This window comes from Oncorhynchus clarkii, chromosome 25 (assembly GCF_045791955.1).
Source record: "Oncorhynchus clarkii lewisi isolate Uvic-CL-2024 chromosome 25, UVic_Ocla_1.0, whole genome shotgun sequence".
Taxonomy (NCBI): Eukaryota; Metazoa; Chordata; class Actinopteri; order Salmoniformes; family Salmonidae; genus Oncorhynchus; species Oncorhynchus clarkii.
This window is the reverse complement of record NC_092171.1, coordinates 7,828,797-7,839,484: the sequence shown is the minus strand read 5'-3', so window position 1 is coordinate 7,839,484 and position 10,688 is coordinate 7,828,797. Positions and strand designations below refer to the sequence as shown.

The 10,688-nt window shown below is 42.5% G+C and overlaps 1 protein-coding gene across 1 annotated transcript in view; it reads left to right on the top strand.

The window, feature by feature from the left end:
* Positions 1-4,935: 4,935 nt before the first annotated feature.
* The window catches only part of LOC139383492 (tonsoku-like, DNA repair protein), a 30,103-nt gene continuing 24,350 nt past the window's right edge, over positions 4,936-10,688 (top strand). Inside the window, exons 1-8 of the mRNA XM_071128050.1 lie at positions 4,936-5,275; positions 5,574-5,669; positions 6,727-6,869; positions 7,176-7,359; positions 9,115-9,244; positions 9,638-9,809; positions 10,140-10,254; positions 10,442-10,590. Of these exons, the coding sequence (XP_070984151.1) occupies positions 5,251-5,275; positions 5,574-5,669; positions 6,727-6,869; positions 7,176-7,359; positions 9,115-9,244; positions 9,638-9,809; positions 10,140-10,254; positions 10,442-10,590 (1,014 nt within the window). The 5' untranslated portion in view covers positions 4,936-5,250. The remainder of the gene's footprint in view (positions 5,276-5,573; positions 5,670-6,726; positions 6,870-7,175; positions 7,360-9,114; positions 9,245-9,637; positions 9,810-10,139; positions 10,255-10,441; positions 10,591-10,688) is intronic.

The following is a 10,688-nucleotide window of genomic DNA, read 5'->3' as shown; positions in this document are numbered from 1 at the left end:
TTGCAATTAAGTGTAGGAAGGTGCTGAACCTGATGAGGGCAGTGGCAGGATATGATTGAGAGTCAGATAGACATACACTGGTGTATGTGTACCAGGCATTGATCAGGTCATATTTGAATTATGGATGCTTTGTATATGGATCGGGAGACAAAGTGCCTGAATAGGATACAGTCAAGGGCCCTGAGATTGTGTGTGGGTCCCTTCGGGAAAACACCTGTTGAGGCATTGCAGGTGGACAGTGGGGAACTGCCACTGAGGATAAGGTGGGACAAACTTGCATTAATGTACTGGGCGAGATCGAAAGGGAGTTCAGAAGGACATCCTGCGGTCACGGCAACTGGGGAATGCTGGGAGCGAGGAGTGGGTAAGCAGAGGGCGTACTGTACAGGTGGACTATCGGGCAAAAGGTGGTAGAATATGGACTGGGGAAGAGAGAGATAGGGCAGGCAATTGCATTGAGGAACATTCCTCCGTGGCTGTTTCCGAAACCAAGTGTAGATGTGGACATGATTGAGGGTAGGAGTGAATGGGGTGAGGATATATGTGTGGAGAGATACAGTTGAAGTTGGAAGTATACATACACCTTAGCCAAATACATTTAAACTCAGTTTTTCACAATTCCTGACATTTAATCCTAGTAAAAATGCCCTGTCTTAAGTTCAGTTAGGATCACCACTTTTTTTAAGAATGTGAAATGTCAGAATAATAGTAGAGAGAATTATTTATTTCAGCTTTTATTTCTTTCATCATATTCTCAGTGGGTCCAAAGTTTACATACACTCAATTAGTATTTGGTAGCATTGCCTTAAAGTTGTTAAACTTGGGTCAAACGTTTCGGGTAGCCTTCCACAAGCTTCCCACAATAAGTCACGTGAATTTTGGCCCATTCCTCCTGACAGAGCTGGTGTAACTGAGTCAGGTTCATAGGCCTCCTTGCTCGCACACGCTTTTTCAGTTCTGCCCACACATTTTCTATAGGATTGAGGCCAGGGCTTTGTGATGGCCACTCCAATACCTTGACTTTGTTGTCCTTAAGCCATTTTGCCACAACTTTGGAAGTATGCTTGGGGTCATTGTCCATTTGGAAGACCCATTTGCGAACAAGTGTTAACTGATGTCTTGAGATGTTGCTTCAATATATCCACAGAATTTCCCCTGCCTCATGATGCCATCTATTTTGTGAAGTGCACCAGTCCCTCCTGCAGCAAAGCACCCCCACAACATGATGTTGCCACCCCCATGCTTCACGGTTAGGATGGTGTTCTTCGGATTGCAAGCCTCCCCTTTTCCCTCCAAACATAATGATGGTCATTATGGCCAAACAGTTCTATCTTTGATTCATCAGACCAGAAGACATGTCTCCAAAAAGTTCAATCTTTGTCCCCATGTGCAGTTTGTCGTGGTAATTTCCTGTATTACTAAACATTGAGAGAGCAAACCACACACAAGTCAGAGTTATATTATAGAGTCCATCTTTAATTATATGAGTTTCACCATAGCCCTTTTTGACTCTCAGATCAATTCAGTGTCTATAAATGAATTCTCTGAGAGTGTCAACATAATGGCAACTGAGATCCTTTATAGCAAAGATCCACCCCCTAGTCGACATGACAAACCACAGGTCTTAGGAAAACTGCACAAATGAAGAATTTTACTTGAGAGAGGAGTATCCCATCCAGATAGCATTAGCTATAAATTATCGTTCAGTTTGGTCTCTTTAGACGAGATTCTAATCTCGTTCTTGGTACCACTTAGGACCAAAACATTACCTCATCTAATGGCATATATCAATTGTCAAATCTAGATACTCCCATCTCAAATACACCCCCTCCTGGACAAGCTCAGAAAAGACAGTGAACCTCTTAGGTCATATACTAGGTCAAGATAAGGGCAACCTCAGAGAGGACATACAATGGTTCCAAACACTGCCATACTCCTCCCCCCAATGGGAAAATTAGGGAGTGACTGGTGTACAGATATTGTGGAGCCCTTCACATGGTTTAACAGATACCCTCACATATGAAGACAATCCTGATCTCTCCCCTCTCTGGGCCCCAAGTGACTAAGTCCAAGCTAAGAAGGGATAACTGCAACTGCCAACAGTATTATCCAAAAGAAAACATCCTAATGACAAATATCTCACATAAGCATTATTATGTAAATAAAACATCTTATTTATCAATGTTACCTAACTAATTATGATTCTGCTACGTCAAGTTGCAAACCGTAGTCTGGCTTTTTTATGGCGGTTTTGGAGCAGTGGCTTCTTCCTTGCTGAGGGGCCTTTCAGGTTATGTTGATATAGGACTAATTTTACTGTGGATATAGATACTTTGTACCTGTTTCCTCCAGCATCTTCACAAGGTCCTTTGCTGTTGTTCTGGGATTGATTTGCACTTTTTGCACCAAAGTACGTTCATCTCTAGGAGACAGAATGCGTCTCCTTCTTGAGCGGTATGACGGCTGTGTGGTCCCATGGTGTTTATACTTGCGTATTACAGATGAACGTGGTACCTTCAGGCATTTGGAAATTGCTCCCAAGGATGAACCAGACTTTTTTTTCTGATTTCTTGACTGATTTCTTTTGATTTTCCCATGATGTCAAGCAAAGAGGCACTGAGTTTGAAGGTAGGCCTTGAAATACATCCACAGGTACACCTCCTATTGACTCAAATTGTGTCAATTAGTGGTAGGCTTGATTACCAACAACGACGAGACGGCCTACAGGGAGGAGGTGAGGGCCCTCAGAGTGTGGTGTCAGGAAAACAACCTCACACTCAATGTCAACAAAACAAAGGAGATGATTGTGGACTTCAGGAATCAACAGAGGGAGCACCCCCCTATCCACATCGATGGGACAGTAGTGGAGAAGGTGGAAAGTTTTAAGTTCCTCGGCGTACACATCCAGGACAAACCTAAATGGTCCACCCACACAGACAGCGTGGTGAAGAAGGCACAACAGCGCCTCTTCAACCTCAGGAGGCTGAAGAAATTTGGCTTGTCACCAAAAATGTCACAGATGCACAATCGAGAGCATCCTGTTGTGCTGTATCACTGCCTGGTACGGCAACTGGTCCTCCCACAACCGCAAGGCTCTCCAGAGGGTAGTGAGGTCTGCACAAAGCATCACCGGGGGCAAACTACCTGCCCTCCAAGACACCTACACCACCTGATGTCACAGGAAGGCCAAAAATATAATCAAGGACAACAACCACCCGAGCCACTGCCTGTTCACTCCGCTATCATTCAGAAGGCAAGGTCAGTACAGGTGCATCAAAGCTGGGACCGAGAGACTGAAAAACAGCTTCTATCTCAAGGCCATCAGACTGTTAAACAGCCATCACTAACATTGAGCGGCTGCTGCCAAAATATTGACTCAAATCTCTAGCCACTTTAATAATAAAAAATTTGATGTAATAAATGTACCACTAGTCACTTTAAACATTGCCACTTTATATAATGTTTACATACCCTACATTACTCACCTCATATGTATATACTGTACTCTATACCATCTACTGCATCTTGCCTATGCCGTTCGGCCATCGCTCATCCATATATTTATATGTACATATTCTTATTCATTCCTTACATTTGTGTGTATAAGGTAGTTGTTGTGAAATTGTTAGATTACTTGTTAGATATTACTGCATGGTCGGAACTAGAAGCACAAGCATTTCGCTACACTCGCGTTAACATCTGCTAACTACGTGTATGTGACCAATAACATTTGATTTGAATTAGCCTATCAGAAGCTTCTAAAGCCATGACATCATTTTCTGGAATTTTCCAAGCTGTTTAAAGGCACAGTCAACTTAGTGTATGTAAACTTCTGACCCACTGGAATTGTGATGCAGTGAATTATAAGTGAAATAATCTGTCTGTAAACAATTGTTGTTTGTAAACAATTGTGGTTGAAAAACCGAGTTTTAATGACTCCAACCTAAGTGTATGTAAACGTCCGACTTCAACTGTATACAGATGGTTCAGAGGATCCAGTCAGTGGTACAGTAGAGTGGGGGTAGGGGTGAATATCCCAGAGTTCAATGTTAGAGTATGTAAGCAGTTAACTGATTATGTGTCAGAGTATGCGGACAAGTTGATGGCCATGATTCTAGGTATGAGATGGGTGGAGGAGGTGAAACCACTCAGAGTGGTGATCTGTTCTGATTCTGATGCAGTGTTGAGTAGTGTGAAGACGGGCAGGTCGGATAGGATATGATGGTGCTGTTAATGGGATTTGAGAGAATGGGAGTGGTGGTAAGCTTTTGCTGGGCCAATGTGGGTGTGGAGGATAATGAGAAAGACAATGCTGTGGCTAAGAGTGCTGTGAGTAGAGAGGGAGTAGATATTAAGGTCCCGCTGGGCTGCAGGGAAGTCAAGTTCTTGATCCGGGCAAATGGGCTCGATCTTTGGCAAAGGGAGTAGGATGCTAGAAGTAAGGGGAGGCAATTTTATCCTCTGCACCGGTCAGTAAAGGAAGAGGTGGGGAGTATGGCATGTAGGAGAGAGGAAGTTGTGTGGAGTAGACTACGGTTTGTGCTCACAGGTTTGAATGCCACGTTATGGATGATAGGGAGACATGAAACAAGTCTACGATTATTAGTGTTTAGTGGAGGAAACGGTGCAAGTGTGTTGATATTTTGTGAACTGTATGACGTAGATAGGGTGAGATTGGGTGAAAGAGTTAGAGAGGCTGGACGGGTTTGGGTGGTGTAGTGCAGGGAGGGAAGTGGTGTCTAGGGCTCTGTTTTACTTTCTTAGAGGAACAGGAATAATGAAGAGAATTTAATGTCGGTAGGCCGTGGCTAGCCTCACACTCCATTACAGTAGGTGGCGGTGTATGCACCTGAAACGTTGGATGTGATCTGCCAACCCAATCCCGAAGAAGAATAAACATTGGCGGGACTTTATGGAAAGGTATTGAGACGACAACAAATGATTTTAGCTACAAAAACGGATAAACGTTAATAATCGGATTATATAGGAACTATGGATCGTGATCAAGAAAAATGTGAGTGTAGAAAGTCGTATAATGAGGTAGTCAGTAAAGTCTAACAGCAGACAGAACAATAAAAACGGTAGCTGATGTTAGTGTCTTCACAATCACTCCTAGTTAGCCAGCTAATTTAGCTAGCAAGCCAGCCGGGTAACGTTAGTACCTTACTCTGTCAATGAAAGCTAGCTAGCTTGCAGATCTTCGTTTTATTTTGTCAGTTCTGCCTAACGTACGCTTTCAAACGGGACAAGATGAACACTGCCCGGGAGGTAAAACGTAAGTTGCTCACCTTTACTCCGATCATGTAATGATGAGTACTAGCTAGCTAGTTGCCAAAAGCTGCATTGGCTGTTAGTTAAACATGCCAGAACGTTTTTTATATATATATATATATATATATATATATATATATATATATATATATCTCATGATTGCCTGGTTGTTGACGTGATGTTGAAGGTATGGCAACGCGAGACTATTGTTGACCAAACATACCCTCATACCAAGGCATTCAGGCAATTGTCTTGTGTGTGTGTATATTACACACAATGCATTTTCATATTTTTACCCACAGAACTACAGAAAGCGAAGAGTAAAGCTCAGAGCAATAATAATCTGAGCGAAGAGGCCAGTCTGTGCAATCAACTGGGAGAGGTGCTGTCACGAAATGGTAATGTGGTCATCTTTGTATTGTATTGCACAGAGAACGTGTCAATTTAGTCATATCTGTTCTTTATGAAACTCGGACATAAAAAGACCATGAGTTTTGGTGTTTTCACAAATCCATAGAATAGTCATTTTGTAGGAAGGATTGTTGACATATGTGTGTATTAAAATTATTTCTCAGTTATGCTTTTAGGAAAGTTGGCATATTTATGACATTTTGTCCTTTTCCCAGGCCTACTTTAAGACTCCATGGGGTTTAATCTTTAGGTGGTACGAAGCAAATATTGGTTTCATATGAAAATGTACCGCTTGCTCTGTAATATGATAGTATTTTGACTTCAATAACCTTCTTATATTAATATTGACAAGTATAAACATGAATATTGAAAATAGAACATTTTAGATTTTAATGTTTGTATATATTACTGAATAGAATATACTCTAAGGGAATATCAATGTTCCAGATTGGAGTCTCTGCTACTTTTAGAGTTATGATCCAATTTGTCAGCATTACCAACAGAGTGAATGTGAAAATGGAGTGAAAATGGCCACCCTCTGTTGGTGATCCCACTCTGCAACTTTGATATGCAATAGAGTATTATGTTCAACAATATATTGAAACATTTGCCAAATCTAAGATTTGGGATTTCAATATTCATGTTTATATTTTTCAATGTTGAAAAATTAATGTTTATTTGATTCAAATCAAAATACTACTCCTATTACAGAGCAAGCGTTAAGCTTCATATGACCCCAATTTTTGTTTTGTAACATCTACAGATAAAACATTGAGTCTTAAAGAAGGCCCGGGTAAGGCCAAAATATAATACATTTAGCAATTTTGAGTAATTATTTCTCAATCATATTTGACATTTATATCTAAAAGCATATGTCAACAATCCTTCCTCCAAAGGACTATTCTATGCATTACATTTCGTGAAAATCCCCCAAGTCATGTTCTTTTTTTTTTGTGTGTCAGGGTTTCATGAGGAATCATTTAATCATCATCATTTTTTTCTTGATTCATCTCTACGATTCTGCACATTTCTGTTTCCTATCAGGCGATTACGGAGCTGCCATTGAGGAACATCGGCAGGAATTGCAAATTTCCACGGCAATGCATGACGTCATTGGACGTGCAGTGGCCAATCGTAAGATTGGGGAGTGTTATGCGGAGATGGGGAACATTGAGGCGGCTTTGAAGGTCAGTGAACAGCTCAAGCTTTACTCTCTGATCCTCTACCTGCTTTTGTTTCAGATGGGCACATTACTTGGGATGCCAACTGTCTGCAGGACTGGAACTTCAGATTGGGCTTGTGCTACACATTTTGGATACTTTTTTGTGACTAACTATGCAGCCTGAAAGGCACAACAAGAACAGGCGAAATGTTTAATACAATCAGATTCTGTACTAACCAACAGTTTATTACAAGAGTATCCCCACCATTTCACTTGTTGCCAATCATACACAAGCAGAGTATATTAATTAAGAGTGTGTGTTTGGATTCAGCACCAGCGGTGTCATCTTGATCTGGCTCGCTCCGTCAATGATCATGCAGAGGAACAAAGGGCACTGGCCACCATTGGAAGAACCTTCCTCTTCCGCTACGAGTCTGACCAATCGAGGGACAGCTTGAAGCAGGCGGAAGATGCCTTTAGGAAGAGCATGGCTATTGTGGACAAAGAACTGGAAGGTGTGTACACGTTTTGCTATACTTGTGAGTACCACAAGAACAGCAAACCAACAAAAATTCTGAGAATTGAGGACATTTTGCCGGTCCTCACTTGTAAAAAGTGTTTTCCCATATTATTTGTAGAAGAATATTGAAGACATCAAAATTATAATGGAATCATGTAGTCACCAAGTGTTAAACCAATCAAAATATATTTGAGATTCTTTGAAGTAGCCGCTCTTTGCCTTGATGACAGCTTTGCACGCTCTTTGCATTCTCTCAACCAGCTTCATGAGTAATACTTTTCCAACAGTCTTGAAGGAGTTCCCACATATGCTGAGCACTTGTTGGCTGCTTTTCCTTCACTCTGCGGTCAAAATCATTTCAAATGGGTTGAGGTCGGGTGATTGTGGAGGCCAGGTCATCTGATGCAGCACTCCCATCACTTTTCTTCTTGGTCAAATAGCCATCACACAGCCTGGAGGTGTGTTTTGGGTCATTGTCCTTTTGAAAAACAAATGATAGTCCCACTAGGCGCAAACCAGATGGGATGGAGTATTGCTGCAGACTGCTGTGGTAGCCATGCTGGTTAAGTGTGCCTTGAATTCTAAATAAATCACACACTGTCACCAGCAAAGCACCATTACACCACCACCTACATGCTTCACAGTGGGAACCACACATGTGGAGATCATCCGTTCACCTACTCTGCGTCTCACAAAGACACGGTGGTTGGAACCATAAATCTCAAATTTGGACACATCAGACCAAAGGACAGGTTTCCACCGGTCTAATGTCCATTGCTTGTGTTTCTTGGCCCAAGAAAGTCTCTTCTTATTATTGGTGTCCTTTTAGTAGTGGTTTCTTTGTAGCAATTCGACCATGAAGGCTTGATTCACGCAGTCTCCTCTGAACAGTTGATGTTGAGATGTGTCTGTTATTTGAACTCTGTGAAGCATTTATTTGGGCTGGAATCAGAGGCTGGTAACTCTAATGAACTTATCCTCTGCAGCAGAGGTAACTCTGGGTCTTCCTTTCCTTTGGCGGTCCTCATCAGAGTCAGTTTCATCATAATGCTTGATGGTCGTAAAGTAATGATGGACTATCGTTTCTCTTTGCTTATTTGAGCTGTTCTTGCCATAATATGGACTTGGTCTTTTACCAAATAGAGCTATCTTCTGTATACCACCCCTATCTTGTCACAACACAACTGATTGGCTCAAACACATTAAGAAGGAAATAAATTCAATAAATGAACTTTTAACAAGGCACACCTGTTAATTTAAATGCATTCCAGGTTATTACCTCATTATTATGTTTGAGAGAATGCCAAGAGTGTGCAAAGCTGTCATCAAGGCAAATGGTGGCTACTTTGAAGAATCTCAAATCTAAAATATATTTGGATTTGTTTAACACTTTATTGGTTGCTACATGATTCCATATGTGTTATTTCATAGTTTTGATGTCTTCACTATTATTCTACAATGTAGAAAATAGTAAAAATAAATAAATAAAGAAAAACCCTTGAATGAGTAGGCTTGTCCAAACTTGACTGGTACTGTGTGTTTGTGGGATGGCTTTTATATATGAATCCAAGTGAGGCAAATACATGTGTGAACAGAAAAGTCACATTTTTGGGCATATTTGGGGCACAGAGTTTTTCCTGAACACTTGATCTGATCAGGATAAACCCCTGGGCCTATTCATGAGGTAAGCCAAAGGGTTTTCCGTCTTTCTCTTCCTCCTGTACAACGCTTCATCTCCTCTCCCCCTCAGGATCCGTGTCTGCTCTGGAGCTGAGTGAGATGAGGGCTCGTCTGTACCTCAACCTTGGGCTGGTGTGTGACCACTTGGGGGAGCCCAAGCAATGCAGTGAATACATCCGCCTCAGCGTCTACATTGCAGAGTAAGAGCTCACCTCAACCTGGGCCCGTATCCACGGCCTTTCACATCATAATTGATAAGATTATATGAACAGGTGGGATTCTGATCCTAGATCAGCTCTCCTACCGCTTTGTGGATGCTAACACAGTTAGCACACCATGACACCAACGTGTGCTGTTCAATGGCATCGGCTAGACTACAGATACACCTGCAATGCCACACATTTAATAGCAGACCGAACATGAAGTACAGCGCAATACAATGCCACACTCTGTAAATATACACCTAGGTCTAACACACTTTGAACTAGGACCTAGAGTAAGGTTCAAGCCATGGCATCCTTGTACAGTAGATAATACCTTTCCTAATATCTCACCATTAAGTGAGTTGGTGTCCCTCTGCCTTGTCTGTATAGGAAGAACCAGCTCCTGGAGGATTTGTACCGTGCCAACTTAAACCTGGGCAACATCTACTTCCGCAACGGGCACCACTCCAATGCCCTGCGCAGTCTCGAGCAGGCCAAGGAGTGTGCCCGCAAGATCAAAGACAAGTTCAGCGAGAGCGAGTGCTTCCACTCCATCGGCAAGGTAAGGAGTGGAAATTCTCATGGCGTTCTATTTTTCATTTTAAATTAACACACTAATTCAGTCAGTTATAAAGCATTACAGTTTTATGTTATAACTGACTTCCCATTAACAGTATAAGCTAGTGTGTGTGTGTGTGTGCGCATTTGGCTGTGCATTCGAGCATGCGACAGGGTTCGAACCTGGGTCTCCACCTGCCCATTAATTGCCTGGGTATTGACTCGCAATGCAACTCTTCAGATCTTGAGCAGGGTTTCTCAAGTGATCACGAGAGGGTGGTCACTCAATCACCTCTGTTACATGTGTCTCTATGTACGTTGTGTGTGTGTGTAGGTGCAGCTGTCCCTGGGGGACTTTGTGGCGGCCAGGCGTTCCCTGAAGAAGGCCTTCTCTCTAGGCTCCCAGCAGGATGTGGACAGGGAGGCTGTGAAGAAGGCCTTCAAACAAGGTGAGAGAGAGAGAGGCTTGTTTGTTTCTCTTAAAACCACAGAGATGGAGAGAGTGGAGCTGGGCCACACGTGTCAACCTGGACTGGGCTTTCTGTGTCTGGGGGAAAATGTCATTTTCATAGATTCAATGCTTTTTCTTACTCTTGCAGCAACTTTGAACTCTCTCTGTGTGTGTGGTTGCCGTAGCGATTCGGGGCAGTCAGCTGGAGGAAGCAGCGGGGGAGCTGGGTGACGAGGGGCGTTCCCAGGAGGCTGTGGGACTGGCGGAGCAGCTGGGGGACCTCTATTGTAAAGTGGGATGCTACCGCAAAGCCCTGGACGCCTACCGTACGCAGGTGAAAACATCACACTCACTTAGCCCCACACAGTCACCACTTCCGGTGTCCATTTTCACTTCCTGTTTGTTAAAGTTTAACTATTGAAATCACTTACA